Source organism: Zosterops lateralis (genome assembly GCF_965231275.1).
Source record: "Zosterops lateralis genome assembly, chromosome: 6".
NCBI classification, from domain to species: Eukaryota; Metazoa; Chordata; class Aves; order Passeriformes; family Zosteropidae; genus Zosterops; species Zosterops lateralis.
The window spans coordinates 9,622,335-9,648,648 of NC_139761.1; the positions used below are offsets into that span (position 1 = coordinate 9,622,335).

The 26,314-nt window shown below is 37.3% G+C and overlaps 1 protein-coding gene across 1 annotated transcript in view; it reads right to left on the reverse strand.

Moving 5' to 3' along the window:
- Positions 1-5,256: 5,256 nt before the first annotated feature.
- Positions 5,257-26,314, reverse strand: part of TDRD9 (tudor domain containing 9) — a 66,816-nt gene continuing 45,758 nt past the window's right edge. The window contains exons 19-36 of the mRNA XM_083862773.1: positions 25,742-25,786; positions 24,459-24,512; positions 22,745-22,861; positions 21,787-21,894; positions 20,575-20,675; positions 19,751-19,924; positions 18,358-18,469; positions 16,707-16,919; positions 15,668-15,757; positions 14,196-14,456; positions 13,589-13,738; positions 12,419-12,489; positions 11,955-12,064; positions 11,695-11,788; positions 10,921-11,059; positions 9,682-9,791; positions 7,314-7,386; positions 5,257-6,025 (exon numbers count right to left, since the gene is read on the reverse strand). Coding sequence (XP_083718899.1) covers positions 5,930-6,025; positions 7,314-7,386; positions 9,682-9,791; positions 10,921-11,059; positions 11,695-11,788; positions 11,955-12,064; positions 12,419-12,489; positions 13,589-13,738; positions 14,196-14,456; positions 15,668-15,757; positions 16,707-16,919; positions 18,358-18,469; positions 19,751-19,924; positions 20,575-20,675; positions 21,787-21,894; positions 22,745-22,861; positions 24,459-24,512; positions 25,742-25,786 — 2,118 coding nt within the window. The 3' untranslated portion in view covers positions 5,257-5,929. The remainder of the gene's footprint in view (positions 6,026-7,313; positions 7,387-9,681; positions 9,792-10,920; positions 11,060-11,694; positions 11,789-11,954; positions 12,065-12,418; positions 12,490-13,588; positions 13,739-14,195; positions 14,457-15,667; positions 15,758-16,706; positions 16,920-18,357; positions 18,470-19,750; positions 19,925-20,574; positions 20,676-21,786; positions 21,895-22,744; positions 22,862-24,458; positions 24,513-25,741; positions 25,787-26,314) is intronic.

The window sequence follows — 26,314 nt, forward strand, 5'->3', positions numbered from 1 at the left end:
TCTCTTCTACCTCTGTAGTGTAGTCCTAGACAAATTTCCATCAGCCTATAAAATTCTTGCAACATCTATGAGAAAACCAAACAAATCAAAGGTCATTTTTCTGTAAATGCCTGCTAGTGCCAACAGCCTCTCCAGCCCAAAGAGGTTCCTTTTTATTCCAGTCCCATAAATCACTAACCTACAAAAAGCTAAAATACACAATATATCTCCTTTTAATCTCCAGCACTAAATAAAAAAGAAAAAAAGAACTGAAGACCATGTCCAATACCTCAAATACTCAGCTATTCTGGCCAAGTCTTCTACTATTACATGCATCAAGCAGTAATGCATATGATGGGATTGCACACATAATGCTTCTTGTGTTTAGAGAGACTGTAAAGAAAAAATCATATAATAAAAATATTTTATTGCAAACAATAGACATTTAACTGCTTCTTGGAGCAGATAATGTGGCCCTAAATCATCATTTCCCCATGTTTTAGAAAAATTTGTGGTAGCTGTTTCATTTACTTCAGACAAAAACTACTTCAGATTATATTAAAACTAGTTATTGAAATGATCCTGACCTGGGGAAGCTTTTATCAAAAAGGAGCCAAATGAAGTTGACTGTAGGTCAATACTTAGCATGCTATGAATACAGGAGCTGTATGAAACTGCTTTAGAAGATCTAAATTAAATGCAACTGGATTTATAGTTGTCAAACAATCACATGAGACTACATTGTTATAGCAGAGAAACAGAGGAAATAAAGTAAGAACTATCTCAGTTTCTCTAAATTGAAAAAGGGTAACTTGAAAACTGGCAGCAGTAAAATTAAGACAAAAATTTGCATTTTAATATGAAAATAAAGATAATAACATCAGGGAATGCTTTCTCACACATAAGCACAAAGGAAGCATACTCTTCCAGAAAGAAGGCCTCTCCATTCTGATTCCAGCCTGTGCTGTGATGTTTTACAAAACTGTTACCACACATCCATCTCTAGATGGATTGTTCTGCTGCTGTTCCTGTCTTTCAGCTGAAGGCATCCATTTGGGAAGTGTGAAATATTCCTTCCAGAAGCACTCCCGTGTCCTCTAGAAGCTCCCAAGTTATCATGGACTGTGCTTCCCTCTGTAGATTCCTCATCCTGCAGCACTGACATCCTATGGAGCATCACTACAAATGTATTTGCTTCAGAAACTATTCTAATTTTAGGAACTGCCATCAGCAGCAATCACTTTGTGTTTTTCCCAGTGTATTTTCTACCTTCTTCTCCTTTATAAATAAAATTCAAGCAGTATCTATTCCTCAGAGAACATGTAAAATCATCAAATGTAAAGTCTGTCTATTCAATTCCCATCTTACCTGGCAGCTCGGCAGGAGGAGGTTGTTTGCAAAACTGCTGTCAAGACCAAACAAAACTAGTTCAAGACAGAACTAACATCTTCAACTAGAGAGGAACCCCCTGCAGCTATGTTCTGTGATTTCTTGAAATACGTGCTGTGGAAGGTATTGTCTGTATCAAGAATTTTAATAAAATCTTACCTACTTTCTTGTCTTTTAAATGTGGCCTTTTGGCCCTTAATAAAGATAGACAAAAAATACCCCAGAGATACATATGGGGTATCGGTCCTGGTAATTTCCTGATTATGCACTCTAGATTTTTCCTATTAACAGACCAAAAAGAGAACAAACAGCTTTGTAAATGTTGAAATACTGCCAACAGCTGTACCCTTCCTTCTTCAAGCACATGGAGAAAGGCACCCTGGGGTGCTGTATGATCTGTTTACAAAGAAAACAAAATGAGAGAAGTGAAATATTTAAAACCCCCCCATGGTTCTCCACATGGCATGAAGAACAAATACAGGAGGGGAAAAGAAAACCATTACACTGGTGTGTTTGAGGAGCACCTGGGGCTCATCACTCTGACAGGCCCAGAGAAAAGACAAGTTTCATAAGCATGATATGAAAAAGTCATCAATTCATCTCACCTTGAGTGAAGAAGTTTTGACTGCAGTTTTTCAGAGCCAAAAGCAGCCTCTGCACTTTTTGGAGCACAGAAGGCAATCAATACCAGCATTTCAACCACACTCTTCCCCTCTCTCCTTCTCCTGAACCACAATGGCAACCCCACATCTCTCTTCCCCCAGGGTGGCTCCCTGTGAGGGAGGGAATTGCTGGGGTGAAGGAGTGAAGGCCATGACCCCTCAGGAAGGCTCATGGTGCGTGCAGCTCACTGCTGCCCAGCTCACCTCAATCCACTGCCCTTTCACCAGTGATGGCAAAATGAGCAGTGAGTATCAGCACCCCTCACTGAGCACCAGCACCCAAGCTCAGCCCTCTGGCCCCTTGCCCTGGGATCCATAAACATCCACAAACTCATCCCCGTGCCATGAAACATCTGCCAGGATTTCCTCATCACTCACAGTGATGTAAAGGGGTGAATCCCTTCCCTTGAAGGAAGAGATCTCTAGGAAGGTCCTGTCCTTGTCTTCCAGGATAGAAGAGCTCTCTCAGCAGAGGGAACAGCCACTTCTGTTCCCCAAGGCATTGAAGTCATAGATCTGGCAGATTAGACAGACACTCCTACAGCTTGAGTAAAAGCTAAATACAGGAGCATCAGACAGGGATGACAAACACATCTACCCATGTAGCTCAGTGACTAAGAAAAGAGCAATTTATCTTCCTACAGATTCACCAGATCAGCTCAGAGCTTGCCTCTCTCCTCAACACTCTTTCACAGGACTAATATATACCTCAGACATACCATCTTTGCCTTAGGTTTCTTTCATTTATTAACCTCTTTGGAGTTTCATCTGCTTTTCTTAAGGTTCTACAGAAAGAAACTCCAAATCAAACTACACACTGATGGTAGGTTTTTATTTCTCTGTTCAGTTCTATCCCTTTCTAAGAGGTAGACAAACCCTGCTCTGTGTTACTCTGGTCTGTGAAAAACATGCTAACAACTTTCCAAGGTCAGTGTAACTCCTGCAGTCTATGCCAACACCTGTATCCTGGCTTAAACCATGATTCTGTAATTTATCCTAATTCATAAGGTCTTCTTCTATCACACCCAAGTAGATGGACATTAAATTTAACCTGTTGGGACTGCACTCATTATACCCTATAAAGTCACCATCCCTTCATTACTCAAATTTCATCTCTGGCCTTCCTTTCTCTGGTAACTCAATTTTCTCTTCGCACTGTAAAATCCTTGGACAAGCTTTCAGAATAAGTAGTTCAACAATAGCACAACTTTTCAAGGAAAGGTCAAAGCTTCTCCAGGATCTACATGCCCTCACCTGTAGCTCCTAAAATTCCACACAGCTAACAAAGGACAGTCCTTTTTTCCCTGGAAATGGACCACATCACATTGACTCTTCACCTTGATTTTCCCACTCGCAATCCATGCAGAAGAGCACATGGTGCAAGTGGCCACAGGCTCAGCAGGACTCAGTTGGGTTCAAAGTACCCTAATCCCTACACATACCTTTTTGGGAAAGGAACTGAATGGAACTGTTACATCCTTTTCCCTTTTGCTGTTCATCCGGACAATGTGATTGTCCTGAAAGAACAAAGCAAGTGCTCTGCAGCACTATCAAGAATCAGTTAAGGAACCACAGGTGACTTCTCTGTAAAAGGGTTTGTAAACAGTATTTTCCATCTATATACCTGTCATAAGGAAACACTTGGGCAAGCATAAAAAGAGACATGCTTTCAGTACATTTTCTGAGGTTCTGGAATTCAGTAAGGTAGGGAGAGTTCAGTTCCTCAAATTTTAACAGCTATTGAAGGATCTGCCTTCCCTGCAGTTCCAGTTAATTTTTCTGTTTATTTATATATTTGATTTCCATCAGAGCCCGTGGCAGTAAATTCCAAAATTAATTGCACTGAATGTCAAAAAATCTTCTTTTGACTTAAAACTGCTACCAGGTGTCATTGTAGTTATGGGGGAAATTATGAATAATAGTCAATGTACATTGTTTCAGATTCTAGAAGCACCTATCAGATTAGTTTCTCACTTTATCATTACTAGTGGAGGCATTTAAGAGCATTAATCTGACCATTGATAGATTCAAACATTTCCACCTTAAGCTCAATGAAAAAGTACATAAATCATTTAATTATGGTAAGGGAAGTCTCATATTCTGCTCAGTGTTGATGAATATCTGGACATAAAGTGAATCTTGACAGGTAGTCATGGTTCTTTTTTCCTTAAGTAGCCCCCAAAAGCTACAAAGTTGAGTGGGATCAGGTTCACAGCCACACAATTGCTACTTTACAATACTTGTTTCTCCAGTGTGACATACTATTACCATTTGAGAGGGAAATCCTGAAGCTACTTACCTCAAACTCGTTCAAGTGACTTTGCAATGCTGCTGAACCCTAACTCAAACAATAAAATACAAACAGCTCCTTTTTAAATGTTAGCACTGTACATATTCATCTGCAAATAAACAACATCACCCAGCAAGGCTGACTTGAAGGATGCTCAGTTTCCTTCAGGGCTGTTCCGTCCTGTTTCACAACAGCCCCCACCTGGTGGCAGCACAGTCACACACACAGATCTTTAATGGAAGAAAGTGTTTAAAAATAAAAAAATAATTATAATAAAATATATATATATATATATATAAAACATAAAAAAGAATTGTTTGTTGCTTATGTGGAATGAATTCCTTTATTTTTCTCACGCCTTTGTGCATTGCCAAGTCTCCTTTCCTATGGGAACTCCCATCATTGATAGACAAAAGTGAGATTTGAAATCCTGCCTGTTCCACTTGCCCCCGAAGGTGTCTAACAAGAACACTTAATTGGTGTACAACACTTGGCTGAGAAACGCTCTTATCTAAGCCACTTGAGACGCTATTTTTCTGTTAGACCTCTATCATTAACTATTCTAATTCCCAAGGATCACTAAATTGGGTCTAAGAAAGTAATGCTCTAACAAACCACTGAAATTGCCTTTTACATAGTAATCCCTCTATTTATATAACTTAAAATAATTTATTTTAAGCATCCCCTTATTTTTCAAAAAATCTACCATTTCTTTATGATGACCACTGATTCTCTGTCCTTCAGAGGATGACTGGATATTAAATGACCTTCAAATCACTGAGTGAACAGTAAAAATGAATACTCTTCCATATATTGTTTCTCTATTGATGTATTTCATGAATGCAATCACATACCTTTAGTAACTAAATTTACCTTTTATTAAGCATGACTGCACAAAGGAAGGTACAGAAACATTTTTTTTTAATTTCTGCATTTTATTCTGAAACCACTGGGCTCATTTTTAGGGCTGAAGATCTCCCAGGTAAAAATAAGCAAAAAGGATGAAATAAAGTGCCATGAATCAGTAATTCAAAAGCATTCTTCTGCCGTACAGGAAAATAAATCATGTTATGTTTTGCTGCACAAAAAATCAACAAAAAAATTGTATCCAGTATATGAAGATATAGTTTGCATCAGAATGTAATTTAGATCATCAATATCTTCTGGCTTCTATTTCTTAGTTAAGGAAAACCCCAACCCTCTTTGTTGAATACTTTTTTAAAAAACTAATAAAAAAGAGAACAGGAAAATGCAACTTGCAATTACAGACAAAAGAAAGCCATGCTCATAAATTTATGAGTTTTTAAACAAAAAATGAACAACTAAGCCTAGAGTTGGTTCATCTTTCACATACCTTGTGATAAACCTGTTCAGAAGTATTATTAAAATGAAAATTGCCTCCTGATTTACATCAGTTTCTTTTATGACTGAACTTGTCTATTCTAGGCCAACAAACTGCAGCTTTTTCAGAAACACAGGAACATTTTCCAAACTGTATTTTAGTACACTCGTACTCATCTGAAGGAACAGTCTTGCAAAGCACGCATACAAGACAGAAGTAATTTTTAGACTAGTAGTACCTCATCCTCTGAAAGACTTCTAGAAATACTTAATCATTCAACAGAACAAGCTTATGGAGCTGATAAACAGAATTTCCTCTTGCCTGCTGCTTTTCAGACTCGTCAATAATACGCTCAGAATCCACCTAGTCAAAAGAAGCAAGATGAAAGTCAGAATGCATTCTTAGTGTTTTCCTATATACCACAGCTAAGAAAAAGTCTTGAAGACTTCTGAGTTTTAAATCATACAGGAATTTCAGTTCCATGCCACACAGTGCAGCAAAAGAGCCAGGGCTACAAAATGCTTTATTCTCATGGTTTGCCATGATTTCAGAACACTATTCCACAATCAATTCCAAAGCATTACAGGCAGTATTTTATGATCTAAGATGTCCTGGGATTCTTCAGACATAGTGGGGAAAATCCTGATCCAAGGCCTACACATTAGCTTGTGATAAACACCAGCAGAAGTGAGTATATTATATTCCTAAATCCAAAGATAACTGAATTTGAAATATGAAAATAGAAACACTTTGGCCTAAGGCAGTATATCACAACACACACTAAAAAATGCCTTTTAGAAATAAGTGCCCTTGGTGTTTGTCCTCTGTTGTCCCTCTTTTCAAGGGTGACCCAAACCCCTCCTTTATGGGCTGCATGACGGGAAGGGCACTGCGGGGTGTGTGTAGCACTTACACTTCTGTACTCACTAAATCCTCACCTCCTTTTTAATTAACTCTACTTGCTCTTCAGGAAATCTAGTGGCCTGCAGAGGCCCTTACAGAAAGAAAGGTAAGATTTCTAACAGAGTAGGAAGCTGAGAGAGTTTTTTTATGAAACCCTCCCAGGTCTTGAAAAAACTGCCCTCTTGCCTGATCCCACCACATTTGTTTTAAAACAAGCAACTTTTCTATCTGCCTAGAAAGGAAAAGCCACCTCAAACCACAGCAACCCAAAACAAAACTAAAATGTATTGCATCCAGGAAAATGTAGCTACAGCTGCTTAACAGAAAGGAAATTTTAACTTCCAACAAACGTGAAGCTGCCTTTACAATCTCTCTCAGCTTAAAACAACAGAGAGTTCTGTTTGCAAACACTAAATATTTATATACACAAAATTAAAAACCACACCCTCAAACAACTAAACAGACTACAAAAATAGGGCATCAACAGTCATACGTGATTACATAAATAAAAGTTCTTGTGCTTTAAATTTAACCCTACAGTGCTTTCGGTATTTTCAAATTCAATAACCACAGAAATTCTCCCTTTGAACCCACTCTTAACTAACTGTACTGGAGTACTCAAGCTCCTTAAAAAAAAAAAACAACCCCCCCCCCCCCCCAAAACCCAAACCCAAACCAAATAACACCCCCCCCCCCCCCCAAACAACAAAACAAAACACCCCCAAACCTTCAATATTTATACCCTTACCTGATTCCATGCATATGGCTTCTCATACCAGGTAGGACCGATTATGTCTCGAGGCTTTGATTTGCAGATTAAACTGAAATTACATAAATACAGCCTTAAGAAATACACTTGTATTTGGTTAATTATAAAGACAAAGGATCTTTAATATGAGATACAACCAGGTATTTACAAGGTGTCTGTGCTGAAGGAAATCTTAAATTTCCCTCTTAATCTAGTCTGATTTGTTCATTTGTCTGTACTTTACCCATGCAGTGGAGTAAGTCAAAATACAAATTTTCATGGGGATGTATCATATATCAGAATGTATTTTCTTCTAAAGAAAATAATGAGATTCTTTTTTTACAAAGCACTAAAATTTGCAACTGTAATTTATTCCTTGCATTTTATGTATGCTTACTCACTAGAATGTAAAATACAGCTATTTTTAGGGTATTTTGTTTTGCATGACAACTCAATTACTATAGATTGTCTGTCTGCTCCAGTTATTTCCTCAAGCTGTGCAAAGTACAACAGTAGTAGACATTAATTAATTCTGTCTAGATGTGTTTTTCAAAAACTGATTTTAGTCTTAAGTAGTGATGACATTTTGTAAATACAATTAGCTTTTGAAAAATGGAAAACAGTTATGAAAGACTGCTCAGGCTAAATTTCTACCTACATATTTGAATTAATAAATGTTTTTTCCAAAACACAGAAAGTACAACTGGAAAAAAAATATGCAAAACCAAGGAAGATTTTACACAAGGGAAAAGAAGAAATCATTACAATAATCAGACTGTTAATTCCTTCAAATAAAAACAAACAAAAATAATATAAAATAGAATTTTAAATAAAAATATCTGTAGGACGGTTGGAAGCCAACCAATAAACGTACAAAACTTCCAGGAGAGAAAAGGCTACCACAGAAAGGTATAAAATCCTGAAGACAGAAAGGCCTGGGGCTGACGAGAGTGACCGAGTCAGGCAGTCGGCGCTGACTGAGCTGGGAACACATCAGTGCTCAGGACCTGTGCCAAGGTCTGACCCTTCCCCTCCCTGCTGGCTGGAGATGTCTGAACAATCAGCCCAAAATAGGTGCCCAAACTGTAGCAAGTATCCACACGTCTGAACAAACAGCAGTGACATTTTAGTGCCTTCAGTTTAGCATGTGAGTGTTGATGTCCCAGCATGAGCTGTTACTGTCACAGTCACCTCCAGACAGGGGTTGTGGCTCTGCCTCTTTCTGCCTATCTTGACTTCTCTATTGCTTGTGCTCTTTTAATTTAATTTCTAGGGCCTCAAAAGGTAATGCTGACTTGTTAAATTACTACGGAATGCACCCAAATTTTATTTGGAGTTTTGGAAATAGGAAGTATGAGTGTTTGTTTTTAACTTAAGGCAATTTAATAGGCTTTTCTCCACAGATAGGAGAGCAGGTACTTTCAAAACCAAGGAACACCTGAAAAATCAGCTGCTCTGATAATCATTCTGATAACCCAGGGTTACCCCGGGTAACCCGGATCTTCATCAGCACAATGAACTGCCTAACTCTGACATCATGCAATTACATCAGCAAAGCTCTATTGGCAAAAAAAGGTCATATTTCTTAGAGATGAGGCTGGTAAAAATTATGTTACAGACTCTGGACCAGAGCTCCTTCTAAGATGGTTTAGTCAAGAGCCAGAGCAGGATGAGAAAATTCTCCTGATGATACAGACAGCACTAAAATTCATGCTGAGTGTACAAACACATTATGCTCAGCAAGGAGAGACAGAAGGAGTCTGTTCTGGGATAGTTCATTGCACTCCTTCTCCCAAACTACAAGCTGTAAAATTCTCTAGGCTGGCTGCACTGAATCACAATGGTCTTTTCAGAACCACTGCCTCACTTAAGAGAAGGAAGGCTTGCTGGGAAAAAAGGCAGGTGGCCTTACTTCAGCTCCTAAATTTGCCTGGGACTTTTCACTTGGCCAACACCTATTCTGCACAGGTCTGCTGAGGCAAGAAAGGCAGCACACATGATTCAAATTTCATGTACAGGAAGAAAGAATTCTAAATCTTTCTGCACTGTTATGCCATAGGACTCCATTAGCTTTGTCCTGGGTGCAGAAAACAGGGATACATTAAGAGCTCATATCCTGCAGAACAGGTTTTACAGTCTAGGTTTAATGACTCCTAAGTGATTGGGCTTCCTTGAAGAACCAGTGCTTCCACAAGAAGTCTAAGGTTGTTTAGTATACTGCTTTATAAATAACCAAAGTAAATGAAATGCATCATTAAATGAAAGCGTATATTATTTTTCCAAAGCCTAATCTGAGCCATGCTTCAAGCAATCACTCATTTTTGCTGAGACTGTGAATCAGAAGATCTTATTTCTACAAAATTATTACCATAGAAGCTTCTGACGAATATTCTCCTGCAGCTGTGCCACTTGCTCCTGTCCAGAATGCACTGCCTGCTCACAGAGCAGCTTATTCATGGCTGCCCTCAGACTGTTTATCTGTAAAACACCAGTTACAGAATATAAAGCACTTTAAACCAGCAAAAGGTCTGTATCATATTACACTGACATGAAGGTGGTCATGGCATGCACATCACTGAAGTTCAACTGGAATATTATTTGCGTAAGTCAAAACATCTGAAGCTTCACTAATGGTTCTTCCAGCAGTTGCACCTCTGGTGGTCAGTGATGTTAATATTTCAGCCACCTGGTATCACAGTTTTTAAGGTTACTCAGATATGCCATAAAACGTACAGGCTACCACTTGCCTGGACTTTTCCAACGCAGAATTCTTTCTGTGAAAGTTTTAAGCATTCTCTCTCTCTGTCCATAATTTTTCACATCTACAACAGTTTGGTGTTAGCACACTGGCTAAGGAATCATGAAGACAGCCATCACACCAAACCAGTGCTTTCAGAAAATAACAGCGCACAGATATGTGCACCAGCATGTCCACTGTGTCCTTGGAAAAGCTCCAGGCAGGAACCAGCCCAAGCACCTGCTGTGCACACAGACCTAACCAGGGCATGTCCTTCACTGTCCCAGGCACGTGTCAAACACAGCCACTGCCCTGCACTGCACAGGTTATGTACATGCTTCCCTCTGACAGACCTCACTCTCTGAGCTGTAAAAGGCAGTAATGAGGAATGTAGGGGCTTTATTGTTTATTTGGCTGATCTGCTCTGAGATGTAGCTCAATACAGATGATTTATCAGAGCTGTAAAATGAAGCTGAAGCCTGCAAGGCAGCAGGGCTCTGCTTGTCAGTAAAAGCCACGACAACCCTAAGAACAAAACTAGTAACTATTGACTTCTGGTTAGTGCAAAACTGATGATTATACTTTGAAATGTGTGTAACATTCTATAGTATCTTATTTGTTCCAAGTGTAGGCAGGGGGCAACTCCTCCTGATAAAAATCCAAGATTATGAAAAGGCAGTACATTAAAAAAACCAAACAAACAAAACCAAAGAAAAACCCAACGAACAAACAAAACTACAAAAAACCCAAACCCCACAGTCCAAATAAGCTTTTCTATTAACAGTAAGAGTTAACAAGCTCAGATGCACTGAGCATCTGAGGAATTCTACTGAATTCCTATTGTAGTGAAAATTCTTATGCAAGTTTTACCTCTGTTATGTCTTCCAGTCCAAAATGCACATCAAATGTCACCTCCATATCGTTTTCTGGAAGCAGTGGAGCCCCAGATGTCTCACTCCACCCCAAACCACACAAAGCACCAGTAAAATGCTTCCCACTTTTATCAACTCTACATGAAAAGAAAAGAGTCTCACCAAGAGACGAAGAAACTAAACTCTTATGAATTTGTCTAAGCCTTGCAAAGCAAGACATATGTTTGAAAGAAGCTAAAACAACTGAGAGGCATTCACACTCAATCACACTGATTTTTAAAATACACAATGATGAAACAAAGCTGAAGTTCTGGTTATAAAAACATATAGTCATAAAACTTCCCAAAAAACCATACATAAGCAAAATAAAGGAAAGCAAGCTTCACTATTTTGAAATGAGTGTCTACAAACACCAGAAATTCAAGAAAACACAACAGTAATGCCACTGCCAGAGCTCAGGTTTACAAAAAATTATCCCACTTCCTCTCCTCATGTAGATTTACACTTCCAGTTTACATTCCACTTTCTCAGGCTTCCAGCACAACTGTCAGGAGCTGAAATGTCTTAAGGACATGAGAGGAGACTCTGCAGCACCAATTAGAAAGTACATGAACAAGTTATTTTACCTATATACTATACTAATACTCATTAAAAAAATACCAGGAAGAGAATATATAAAATGCTGAAAGCAAATAAAAATAATACCTGTCAAAAATTGTAAGAATCCTAATAAAAATAATAAAAGAACCACCACTTTAAAATGCACAAATACCTGAGTTCTATTACAGGAGCAAACAGCATACTGAGAAGTGCAAGCAGGCCATCAATAGGAGGCATCAAAGATGTTTCCCTTAAAACCACACATCCTGGTATCAACAGAAAAAAAACTCAAATAGTTCAAAAGAGCATTTAATGAAAATGAAACCTCAAAAAGATGTAACACAGAACTACAGTGACATATTTAATCACAAAACTACTCATATAAAACCACAAGTCTAGAGAAACCATGTAAACATTTTCTTTAGTCATTACCAGTTCCAGTGACTGATACATCAGTGGCAATCAAGAGCTGCTGAAAGGGATCTTCTGCATCATCATGGACAACAATGGAGTTTATGCTGTCCTTATGTATGAAAACACTTCTGGGGAAGAAACATTTTCAACAATAAGAAATTCCAAAACGCATAAAAATATGTAAATAAAAAAACCAGTTTAAATTCACAACAGAAATTCGAAATAGCTGTTTACTGTTAGCAGATTTAAATGACAGTTAATAAATAATCTCTCTGTGAGACAATAATGCACCTTAAAACTACTCTAAGATTTTAAATAGCTATAATGTGTGTGTTAATGGAATTCAGGCTTGACTCCTTCAGTATTTTCAATGAATAAAAATTCAGAAAAGATGTGTAAGAGTAACTAGGTGGTTTTAGCCTATTTATTGAAACTAACGGGTAAGAACATGACTATACCTCACAATAAAAGTCTTCTCATACCTGAATTGGGATATTTTGGTCAGACTGTAGCATTTCAGCTGGTAAGGAGTAAATGGACCAACAGCTGTTACCTTCAAAAAAAGGGAGAGACAGACAAATCACATCCTAGTTAGCCAGCACCTGGATTTCTTCAAATCTAAATACATTATAAAGTAAAGCCAAACACATTTCAGCATGTACTGAGGAACACTGAGTTGCTAAATCGGTAAGATAGCATTTTCATTTCACTTATCTAAAGCAAATTTTGCTTGTTGAGGCACCTTAACTAAAATTATCAGTTTTCACAGGTGCTGCAGATTCATTACTTTCCTCTGGCTAAAAAAAATAGAAGTTCAGACTTCATAGATGATTTAAGAAAATCAGGCAATTTTATTTACGTGATGAAGTCTTTAATCTTGAAACTATCTCACTTTATAAAGTGGGCAGTTAAACAGGATTACTCCTGTGCATAAATGGAGCTTATGAGGTGCTTCAAAGCCTGAAATTTTGTCAGGCCTGAAATGGGAAAATAATCAGAATGCAGATGAGGCCTAACTTGTAATCACAATGCAGAACAGAACACACATTTTCCTGTTTTATATTACAACTTAGTAGTGAGTAAATACCTCAAAACACATTTCTGAGTTTGGCACTGGCAGAGGAAAAGCATCATTACCATCAGTTTGTGGAGTGCTCACTGCTTTGCCTATCCCAGCTACTGACCTATCACTAGCTGATGAAGAATGAAACACTGTGTATGGTAAAAACCATATTTTCATTATTGTTTTTATTATTTTCTGAAAAACTGATAGGGTTGTTAACTTGTTTTTTTGCTGTGGCTTGTAAAATGAAGACTCCCATGTATGGAAACACTGCACTCAGCTGTTCCATTTTATCTCTGTTCTGCATGAGTTCAAAGTGCTGCCTTAGATGTCTTAGAAGAGCAGGATCACAGCTCTCAGGCTGTACTTCAAAACTCTGTTCAAAGCTGCAGCAGACCAGTCTGAAACAGTGGTCACACTATGGCTTTCTACCAACAGAAAGTCTATTTGACTTTCTGCTGGTAGAAAGCATCAAATAGAGCTATTTATTTGATAAAGTTATTTATGGTACTTTCAGTCCCCATCCCCATTCTAACAATGTGAGAAGCAGGGTCGTGTGATGACAGGCCAAAACCACCACTCAAGTTACCTTATGGGTTGGTGCATCAGATTTCTCTTCAGAGAAACAGTTCAACAATCTTTCAATGAGTTGCTTTTCTTCCTGTCTTGCAGATACAGGCATTTTCTCTTCTTCCTTTGCTTTGTTCAAAAACGACTCCTTGAGCAAATCATGGCTTTGCTACACAATAACGGAAGAGTTAAAAGCCTTGAACAATTATTTCTTCAAAAATTTTACAAAGAAGGTCGTACAAAAACAAATACTCACATACAAAGACAAAAAAAAAAAAAAACCAAAAAAAACCAATGTTCTGATGACCTTTCAGGTTATATAAAATATTAAAATGGAAGAGAGTTACAACTATGAAGCAGTTACAGTTTTTCAGAGTTTCAAGTTAGAGTGGAGCAGTTCAACTGAGGAAATAATTTCCCAGGAAGCATCTCTTCCAGAAGGGGTCTCAAAGCAGCAATGCTTTCGGCCAACAGCTCAAAATGAATTATGCACACACAAAAATACACTGCCCTGCTCAAGTATTAACCTTGCCACTAGTCAAGCTGCAGCTCAGATTCTCAGGACAGCCAGAACTGAAATAAATTAGAGCACGAAAAGCAGCAGCAGCAGCTCAGCCAGTACATACCTGTGACTTGTATGACTCCTCTGCCAGCTGAGCGTGGCACTCCTCCACGAGCACATCCCGAACGTTGACCAGGCCCTTGCGGCCCGAGTGACGGAAAACGTCCACGTGCAGCACCCCGTGCACCAGGGAATAAACCTCCACCAGCAGAGTGCAGCCACTGACCAGAGAGGCAAATCTCTGGCTGGCACTGCAGCTCCAGCGCTCCCCATGCACCAGAGACCTGGCAGAGGGACACATCCTGCAGATCTTGAACTCCAGAGCCTGGAATGGAAACATCGGAAAGAGCGCTCGCCTGACTAGAGAATCAGCAAGGAAATGTTTCACTTTCTCAACAAACTGTCTGAATTAATAACTATAAAGTATTTCACAATTATTGTGGTGGGTTATGGTAACTCCTAGGGCTGCTATAAGGCTACTGGCAGAATTCCTACTCCATCACTGCCAACACATGACAGCTCATATCACTTCAATAGTTGCTAAGGAATCAGAGCAAACAGCACTGAAAGGATAATTTGGTAGTAATTCACTATTCACAATGAAATCTTAGGAGTACAGAGATGCCTTCTCTGGAAAAAAACTTTACAGCCTACAATTGTTTTCAACTAAGGTAAAAGAAAACTTGGTAAGACCCCTATAGTTCTTCTGTCCCTGGCAGGCAAGAGTAATTAATTTCTCATGTCCACAATCACCATCTATAATTATGTCTTTGAATGAAGTTACAGCAGAAACCCTGGGTTTTTTCTAGCTAGTCATTAAAAGATCAAGCAGAAATACATTTCTATTCAGTATGTGTGTAGAAAATACAAAAAAAAGAATGCTTCTTGCCAAAATTATTTTTTCACATCAATTACTAAAGAAAACCAAACAAAATTAGCTCCATCAAGATCTGATCTTATTTTTACTGGTCCATTTCTCATTTTCATCATTAAATGCTTCAGAGAATACAATTCGTATGATACAACTGTTTCTATTAGCTTAAAAGTAACTGAATGAGCACTGAAAAAAACTGAATTACAATTGAAGGATAGTTATTTTATTTGTAAATATAGCTCAAGAGAAAAAAAAATCCGAAAAACTAGCTATAAAATTCCTCTAATTTGTGTCAAAAGATCACTAGATCTATAATACTTCTATTTAATCATCAAGGGAATTCTGTCTGAAAAGGTCCCAGGAAAGCCAGCAGTTCAGAGAATAGCAAAGCAGCATGAAAAAAAATGACAGCTTTATAAAATTAGAACTTCTCGAAAATTAAATACAACATAGTTCAGTTACACACAAGAATTTCTGCTCTGTCAATACACACACATCTGGAAAACACTTGCCTATTAGTGGTGATTTGTAAGTACTTCCATCAGCAAAATACGTATTATTTAAGTATTAGTCTGAAAAGCATCCTGACTTAAGTTCACTCCTGTCTGTCAGGCCAGACATAAGAATATCTAGCAAGCTGCTGCCAACAGCATCACTCCTACCTGGAAAGGAAGCCCCTGAAGACAGCTTGGAATCTCTTTTAATTTATTTAAAGGCACTTCTGATCTATTGCCATAATCCACAAAAAAAACCTGGAAAAAGAATCAAGAGTATGTGCAAAGAGTCCACAACATTAAAAGTGCTACTTTTAGTGGCAAGAAAAGTCACGACTTGATTTTAAAAATTACAGTAAAACACAAATCTTGTCAAGTCAGATGGAAGCAAATGCAAAGTCTAGAAAGCATGCAAATGAAGCCATGCCAAAAAGAAAATGTCAAATTTTATCACATCTATTATCTGATCCCTTGGCCTAAATATCCACTTGTAATGCAAATAATCCACTAAATCTAGAAAAAGGCAAGTTTCTCTGAAAGTCTTTAAATTCTCCCCACACTCAGACCTGTGTAACCTTACTTCTTCAGTAAGCAATATTACCAACAACTGCTTTTACCTAAGCAAATGTGAACATGTATTCAGTGACTGCTTAGAAATTCAAATGAAAAAGTGGTGAGATTAGCACTACTATTTACTCATTTTCCATGTCTTTAAACCATGACAATATTCAGTATTAACTCTACAGTGGTGACACCCAGACAGGTTAAGAAATAAAAGAAATTCAAAGGCCAATCTTAAAAAAATTAAAAAGTCTGTCCTAAAACTGCTGACAAGTATTGGCCCAAAAATCAATACCAATCTTGAACTGTTGCACTGATCTCCATTACTCATCTCAGCACAAAAAGCCAAAATATTCAGATGAATCTGCCAATGATACAGAACACAGCAGCATAAACACCATTCCAAAAAAAAGCCATGTTTTCAGATTCACTAAACCTCACTGGAGGTTTTAGTCTTTATTTTACTTCATTCTGCAGGAGCTTCTCAATTTATTATTAAGAATTCCTATGTTCTGGAAAAGAAACAAATTCATCTACTCTGGCCAGACTGATTTGTAGAAAAAATAAACTAAAGAAACAGGAAGCAAAGCTCCAAGATTGTTAGCCCAATTACACGCTACCAATTCAATACGACACAGCACATTACCTCAGCGAGATCCCCATGAATGTACAGAACATGAGCTCTGTAGTATCCTTTCTTTCCCAGATAAGTGAACGGTGCCAGACAAAGCACATCTACACGGGGAGGCACTGCTAAATCCTTCAGGTTCTGATAGTCAATTTCAGCACTCAGAGCCTGGAGGACGGCTGTATTCTTTTCATCTGTCCTGTAACCCCAGAAGTGTCCAACCTCTACTACCTGCAAGTATAAAAATTAGATAATGAGAGATTTTGTATTATTCCTCTACATCAAATACAAACCACATCTGAGCAAATACATGAAAACACTCCTACTTCTGACACAACAGTTCACACACTCTGCAACAATGTCGTGAAGCATTTCTGTCTCATAATTCAGTATTTTTTTGAAAACGTTTGTTTTCTGTGCTACTGCAACACACTTTTCATCTAAACAGATTCCAATATAAGCATTACTAAAATACAGGAAATTAGGAAAAGACTGCTTCCATTTTCCTAAACCAAGTTAACATACAGAAAATAAAAGGTAGATAGTTGACAGCTACACAGATTTGGTGCATTTTTTTTTTTTTTTTTAGTAACAAAATACCAGTCAGCTACATGTGCCAGGACATCAGCACTGTCACTGTTATGACAAGCTATACTTTAGGAAACTGGTGAGAACATACACCTATATAAAGGCAATTAAATAAAGTAAGTCATCTTATTCAAATGTCTAAACTCATATAACCATTTCAGACTTTTTACTGAATGCTTCTAATAGAAAAACATCTTTATTTACACTTATTAAAGCTCAGATATTAAAACAGAAGTCGCATAGACAGCCAAGTGATTGCAATGGGTCTGATCACATTCATTAACATTTTTCATCCAAGAGATTTAGCTGGAGGAAAGGAGGAGAAATATTGTTTATTTAAGAATATAGATATTCTTTTTATATAAAGCTATAAAAGGAGGAATATGAAATATTTCCCTCCTTTTTAAAGGAGGAAAATATTCTTTTCTCCACTTGTAAAATATGCCACTACTAACAAGAGCTGTTTTAATACTTTATCTTATCATTTCCGCTAGCTCAGTGGTTTGAATGTTTTTATTATTCTTATTTCAGCAGCATATATATTGCTATTACTCAACTAATGAAGATGATAGATAAAACAAGATTTAAAAATTTCAGATTTCAGAAACAACTTGTATACACACAGAATTCCCCTAATACATTTCTAGGCATGAGATATTTTTCTGAATGACCATATACTACCATTAATTCAACTCATTTCCCATATGTACATTTTCTGAGGAAAACCTGCCATTATTAACCAGATAAATGGCCCAAATACCTTCTAATTTTCATTTTCATCGTTTACACAAGTATTTTACTTCTTCCATTAATCCTCTTTACATTTATGTCTACTTCCAGCTAACATTTACTGAAGCAAATCCCACAAATTTTGTCAAGTGCAAACATGCGAGTACTGTTTAACAAAGAACTACTAAAAATGAGACCAAGAATATTCGCCACGTTTCTTATGGACACTCTGCACTAAAAACATTATCAGTACCCATTTTTTTACCATGAGCTTGTCAGATACTAATCTTTGCTAAGCTATCTAGGTACTAATTATTAGCTATGACCTACTTCAGATACAGAACATTCCTACCTCTGTTACCCTGATGGAAAGAAAACGACTTGGGACCATCTTTGACATTTGTAAATCACCAAATGAAATTTCCACAGGCTCCACTGTCTGCTTCTGACAGTCCACAGTTACTCTAAAATGGAATGAAGATGCTAAATACTTCACTCACAAAGGAAAACTCAAGAGGATGAGTTTTTTTGCTTTCAACTGCTTCCCAAGGTATCCCCAGAGCACATTTATGTACTTAATGACTTTTATTTAGAAATACATTAATTTGATTAGAACAGAAAATGACCACATAGAACCAAATTACTACAGAGTAACTGTTTCAACTGCAATATAACCAAATGCAGAAAGATACATTCCAGGACACAACTCCACCAGCACTTTATTAAAAGTTGAAAAAATTAAGGTTAAATAGTGAGGCTTTTCACTATGGTATTTTCTTCTAAGCTTCTTTTTTAAAAAATAGAGTATACAAAGCTAGAAATGTAAATTCAGCAAATATTTATAGAGAAATTTTAATGTATATATGCATAATATTTCATTTATTTGACAAAAGATAAAAACTTTAAAATTAAGTCTTTCAGCCAAGGAGACTTGAGTTCCCCAAGAACCAATTTTCACAAAGATTTTAAGTGCTGTTTTGGGCAGAGTGAAGGTGCTAAAATATCTTATTAAAAGCTAAGTACAATCAACTGAAGTAAAATACTCACCTGTACTTTAACCTTCTTAGCTCATTCCTGCCTTCCTATTCTAGATTTCTTATTTTAAAATGCTGAAATGGCTGCAGACTAATCAGGAGCTAGGCAGAATGCCATTTTATCATGTTATTCATATGACCTGAAGCTCAGAATCACAGTATACAGAAACACTGAAACAAACATGCCAGATTTTCTGAGCAAAAGCAGGTGTGGACCAAAGAGACTCAATACATTGCCTTTTCTCATCATTATTTCCTATTATGTTGCTACACGTCATGTCCTTATATTTCCCCACATATATTTCTTTTGTTAAGCTCTGTCTGTCCCTCTCTCTTTCTTTTTTGTCCCCAAATGCTACTTCTTGTTTATTTTGATTATTGCAATCCCCACATTGTCTCTATCATGAAGAGAAATAACTGTGTACATCCATATTTTCATATCCAAAAGCAAAATGGAATAGAACCTTGGGGGGACGGCAGGGGGAAGACAACTGTACACTTGGAATTGTCTTGAACTGCAAAATACCTTTAACTATAAAGAAATATTGAAAAGTATCACAGGTCTTGTGAACCCTGCAAAAAACACTCTGCTTAAACAAAGTTTATATCTTTTTTGAACCTAACATTTTTTCCGTGGTGACACTCCGAAGGAAATTCTCACCAAATCCATCAAACCTCATTTTGCTGCAAAGAAACACATTTTACAATTACCTTAGAAATTCCAGACCTGCAGCTCCCACACCTTGCACTTGTCTTGTGATATCCTCTGGATAATGAACATACAACTCAAAAGGAATCTTGAGCTGTGACATCTTGATTGCCAGGTACACTTCGGGAAGAACCCTGAAGATCTCCCTTGGATTACGGGAGAACTCCACAAAAGCCCTGTTTACAGAAAAAAAAAGAAATAAAGAAAAAGAAAATATTTTTTTTTTCTTCCTGTCTTTATCTTAGCAGGCCAGCAAACAGTGAAAGGTAGGTTCCTCAAAGGCTCTGCTTACTGCTTTTACGTACCTTAAAACTTTAATTATCATGATGGTGATAAGAAAGCTTTTTAACATTGTCACCAGCACATGCCAAATTTAATGCAAATAGGATGTGAAAATAATATGTGAATAAGGAAGGCATTAAAGGTTGAAAAAGGAATAAGAAGGGTTACATGAATCAACTTTGGGCGGTCATAGGCTGAAATTAGTCAGATTATCAGCTCAAAAAAGCCATCAGACTGTATAAATGAGCTAAATTCAGCGTAACAGACAGAAATAAATACAGACAGATGAGTTGCAATTAAGGCCCACTGTTAGAGAACAGAAGAGATAAACAAGAAGGCTCCACCCCAGCTAGCTTATCTAATGTTATTCCAACCAATGTACACCAGACTTCAAAACCCCCTTTGTAACTCTAACCAATACATTAGAAGTAAGTTACGGATTCCAAAGAGAGATGGAATTAACTAAATTTGTCAGTACATCCATGAAAAAGAAATCAATTACGTAAGTTACATAAGGCAGGATGATACTTTATTTTACACTCACCTTGATCCATCGTAGGAAATAGATTTTACCTGCCCACACTGTCTAAGAAGTGACTGCAACTGTTTATGGTATATATATCCATAAGGAGGAATGTTCTTCAGCTGTTAAGAAAAAGATGTTAAATTTGGATACATTCAATTGCTTTAATGCATTTTCAAGTTCACATAAATAGCTAGCTTTCTCCTTTACTTGAGCTGCAATAATTATGTACAGTCTGAACTCCAACAAATTCTAAATGTGCTAGATACAATAGTGCATTCAAGAATCTCAAAAGACAATAAAAAGCACCGTTTTGCTGCTAATAATGCCTTACTCCTTCAAACCAGTGGATAAATTAGGTAATTTAATTTGTAATTATATATATTAATCAGATATTTGTTCCAAAAAGCTGTCTAGTGTTTCTTGATTGTGGTTGTAACAGAAGAGCACTGGAATGCTCTGATTCTTTTTCCACAGCTGGGAACTATATCCTGTACAATGTGAATAGCCTGGGAAACTGAAGGACCTACAGCTCCTGATATCCTGGCAGAACTATCACATATTGAATTACTGAGCTATGGTGCACAACTGGAAAGTTCTCTAACACACCTCTTAAGGATGACAAAGAGCAATCTCCTGGTCTTCCTTGTATAGAGGAGTAACTCCAGTGTAAGCTTTCACAACTATTAGCATATAACTAAAGTCACTTGTCCATTTTGCTTTTTCTTAATAGTATCTCATAGGAGATCTAGATTTTATACAGAATCCTGAACTCCTAATTAGCAAGTTCCAACTTTAAGACTTTGAACGGTTTTTCAGAGCCTATGCAATTGTCTGTTCTTTTCTTTTGCACTAACAAGCTGGAGATTACAGAAAAAGGAACACTGAAGTTGCAACACTACATTAACTGAAGTACTCAGTAAAAAGTACCGTTGATTGTCCTGTTCTGTTTTTCCAAATATTTTTTTTAGTTTGATGAAAGATGTTTGTCTGTGCAAGACTAGCAATCAAATGCATAGGGGCAGTTCTCAGAAATTCTTCTAAAATTGTCCACCTACATAATGTTTATTGTATTTAAAGAAAGGAAGGTGGGACAGACTTACCAAGTGAGGATCAGAGGAGGTAATTATTTCTGTCCTTGCCTAAGTCAGAACAGAACTTGAAAATACCACTCAAACACTTCATATTTCTGTTACTTGATTCTTAATTAAGTCATTCACCTTCTTAACATACCATTACAGTGGTTTTTGGATCCTTGCCAGCAAGTTCTTTCATGGCAACTTCTTCATGACATTTTCCAAAGGTACAGTAGTTCGGATAGAAAGCACCAGCTATTACCACCTGAAGTCATGAAAATATTTTATGAAATATTATATTTTATATATATTATACAGCAGATTATATTCAGTTTCTTGAAATGAGATAGATGGGAAACAACAGATCTTCATATGGATATTTTTTCCTGTCTCTGTTCAGGAATTACCAGAACTGGAGACAAAACCCAAATTCACACTAATTCTTAAAAACTTAAAACTTCTTAAATTTTTTTGTGAAAATTTGTTCCAAATTCTGGAAAAATTCTACAACATTTTAATACTTTTGTATGCGACTTGCTCTATTCTCTTGGTTGAAAACTGTAATTGTAAGTTCTGGTTTCAAGAGCTTGAATTTAAACAAATTCACACAAAATAGCTGCAGGTAAATTGTTCAATTTTCAGGCTGTATCTTAAAATGTTTAACAATTCAATTCCAAGAAGGTCACTGCTTACACATTTAAACCAACTGCCACTGAAATGATAAACAGGTCTGTGAAAATCAAATCACTGCTAACCAGTCAAAATTAGCCAAGTAATTTAACTGGAAATTAGACAAAGTTAAAATAGCTGAAAAACATAAAATTTCCTGCATCCCCTCCCTGCTAACTGACCAAGCCAGTGTTCAAATAAAACTCCTCAAGTAAGGGATAATATGATTTTCAATTAACTAGTATTAGCCATCCTTCTACACTGCCAATACACTACCAAAAAAACTGCCTTTTTCCTACCCAAAATTGCACCACCCACAGAGAATTTTGGAAAATGAGGGTAATACTAGTTCATCACTATTATGAATTGAAAATTATGAAAATTTATATGAAAATTCAGCTGTAATTTTTGTAAATAGCACCTCTTTTATGACAGGAAAGCATTACCTGCAAGATGAAGCGTTGTTTGCACACATATTCCTGGTCCACAGCAGATGGCTGAGCTTTAACGTGCATGTTAAATGCACTGACTCTCCTTTTTAAGTTGTGAAATAATTCTTCCACCTGAAATTTGATCTCTAAATTACATTTAAAGTGGATGAAACCCAGTCACAAACTGAAATAAAATCTGTTAGTTAAAGCCTGAAATAATTGGGAAAATTCCCTTCCCTTTTCAGGTGAGTGGTAGGCATTTCACCAATATACTGCTCAGCACCTCTATGTTGGAAAATACTTTCAGTACTGTGACTCAAGCAGTTTTCCCAAAATCTCCTTATAGAGAACAACTCTGTAGTCAAAAAGGGTATCATGCATATATGATACAGAAAAAATATTAGGAAAAGAACTGAAATTACCTTTTACAATATGATATTCTCTATTTAAATAATTTTAGGTTTGTAAATCAGGAGGTAAAAATCTTTTTAACAACCTGGAATTGTGCATCCAACTGCAGCAGTGACCATGCTGCACCCTCAGTTTAGAAGACAACTCTGATTACTGTGAGAGAGATGAAACTTATGCCCTCCAGCAGAACATATCAAGCTTTCCATCTTCAGCATTTCCAAGAAGCTCCCACTAGCAACCACTGGTCCTCTGACTACACACCGAATGCCTTCACTCTCCCAAATGATTCTGGAGCAATGGACAAAGCACTGTCCACACAACTTTCCTGTAGCTACATTTCCCCTTCCTTTCTGCTGTTGGCAGTTTCAGCACAGCACCAGAACAACCATTGCCAGAAAGGAACCCCTTTGACTGACTCAGTTCTGCAAACTCACTTCCACACCAGGGATTATGAAATTAAGATCTTTATGTGCAGCAAATAAAAGCCCCCAAACCTTACTAAGTGTTAAGTGAAGGTGACCATTCCAAACTCCTTATATATTATGTCATGCACAATCTCATCCAGCATTATCTGAAACTGAGCCAAGAGAGGCTGCCATGCGAGCTTGATCACTCCACTGTCCAGGTTTAAAAATTTCCTTTTCTCTTTTTCTTATCTGTTGTTATCACATACTCAAGTCATAAAACCATTGTTATTTCTTATCCAGATAGTTGCTTACTATCAAATTCTATTTTTATTACCTGTGCTTTTTGAACACAAGTGCTGCATTGCTCATGCCAAAGGTATGAACTGATGAAATAATGGCCAAGGCCATTCTGCTAAACAATTACTCAGGAATTTGACTTATTTTCCCCTCAATGTATCAAATTAAGCTTGAAGCCCATTGTGAAGCTGAGTTTTCACTAACTGCTGCAGTAGTGTTAGCAACAAAGCCCCACAAATCCTCAAGCCCAGGCCTCACTATGTAACTGTATTTGCTTAGAGTCCTCCCAACCAGAAGACAGACGTTACCTAACAACAGACAGCAGTCACACCACAACCAGTGATCTGAGGAACCTACAAAACTAGGAAATAATACTGCAGGTTTCTTAAAAATATTAAAAATATGTTAAACAGTTTATAATTTAACCACTTTGTTTATCCTAACAAAAGGAAAGTTCCTTTCATCTAAATTCATGCCTCATTTTAAGAAAATATACATCTGTATGTATTGATAGATACCTAACACAATAGGTTTATCCAAGATCTTAACATTTACAGAGAATGAGCAAAGTTAAGTCCTTCTGCTTATAAAAACAACTACCTATTTAATCTTACCTCTTTGAGCTTGTTTATATGAACACAATTAGAACGACCCCACTCAAGCTCTTCCTGAAAAAGAAAGTTAGAATTTTTTTTCTTCTACTGCTAGTAAACTTCAGGAAAAATTTCTGCATTGAAAACATTGCAACTGACTGCCCAGAGAAGTGGTGGAGTCACCATCCATGGATTAGTTCAAAAGGTGCATGGGTGTGGCACTTGGGGATGTGGTTTACTCCTGGACACTAAAGTCCTGAGTTAACGGCTGGACTTGAGGATCTTGGGAGGTCTTTGAAAAGCAGTGTTTTCAGTGAAGAAATTTCTCCTAATTCCAATTTAAACCTCTCCTGGTGTAATTTTTCCTGCTTCTACCACTTGGGAGAAGGAGCCAACCCCCAACTCAACATAACCTCTTTTCAGACAGCTGCAGAGCAATAAGGTCTCCCCTGAGTCCCCTTTTCTCCAGACTAAAAACTCCCAGCTCCCTCAACCCTGGAGGCCTCTGCTCCAGACCCTTCACCAGCTCCACTGCCCTTCTCTAGACATGCTCCAGCACGTCAATTCCAGTATTTTCTACACAGGACTCAAGGTATGGCCTTACCAGTGCCAAATACAGGGGGAAAAAAAAATCACTGTCCTGGTCCTGGTCCACATTAGTGCTGATACAAGCCAGGAGGCCATGGACTTCTTGGCAATCTGAGAACACTTACAAAACACTCAGAACTTCTTTCTCTGAATGTACATCTTTATCAGACAGATTCTGGCAATCCTGGCTACTTGTAACTCAAGTGTATGGTTTGCCCTGGTGATCATAAAACATACTACACTCTGAAGGAACAGGGGAAATAAAAAAGGTTTTATCTTGTACACACAAAAGAAGGACTAGAGGCAGTTACTGGGGGAATGGTTTTTGTGACTGATGCACTTAAACATCTTCCATCTTTCAGGGTTTTCTGAGAGGGCAGAAATCTGTGTGTTTAAAAAACATAGATATTTATGCGCAAATAGAAGTATTTCTTTCAACTACAGCTCAATTTCCCTTTTTAGGTTGGATTTCAAACCCTCTGGCCACTGTTGATTCATCTGTGAAAGGGACTAACATAAGGGATTGTCTTCAAATAACTCTGCACTGGATTCAAATGCTCACTTCTCTCAAAACCTAGCTTATTTATGTATGAAAGGCATAATTATTATAAATAAACATTGCTAGCAAAACCTCCTTATTTTTCATATTCACTATGAAAATAAAATACTCCAGCACTTAACTTTGAATAGAGAAGAAGAAAGAAAGTTTAACTAACCATGGCATTTCTCAGCTTCCCTTTTTCTTTGCAGGCCTGCCAAGCCTAAGAAAAAAACGGTGTAGTATTCAGACACAAAATGTAGTGCTTTAGTAACAATTATAACAAATATTAATGTGACATTTAAAACCATAAACTTTTTGTTTCCTATCAACTCTGAAGGTAATTTTTTAACAACAAGATCTCCACCTGGCTTTATGAGAGGAAATGGATGGAGTGTTAAAGAACACACAAACATCCGCAGATTATCAGAACAATCTGGATGCTTTAATGTGATGCTGTAATAAAGGTTTCAAAACCTTTTTTTTTTCTCCTTGCTTTAGGATAAAAGGAAGTGAACTGACTGATCCAGGCAATTTCTGATGCAAATGCTTCCCAGAAAACAGGGCTGGAAGAGAAATTTAAATACCCAGCATACTAATACAAATAACTTCATTATTAGGCAGTTTATGACAGATGCTTACAGAATCCATTTCTAGTTTGACAGCAAGTCACCTCATAATACAATATTCCATCTTACTGGGGACACTGATTACAAGCAAGAACAGCCAGACAGCATTTCCGTACCTTGAT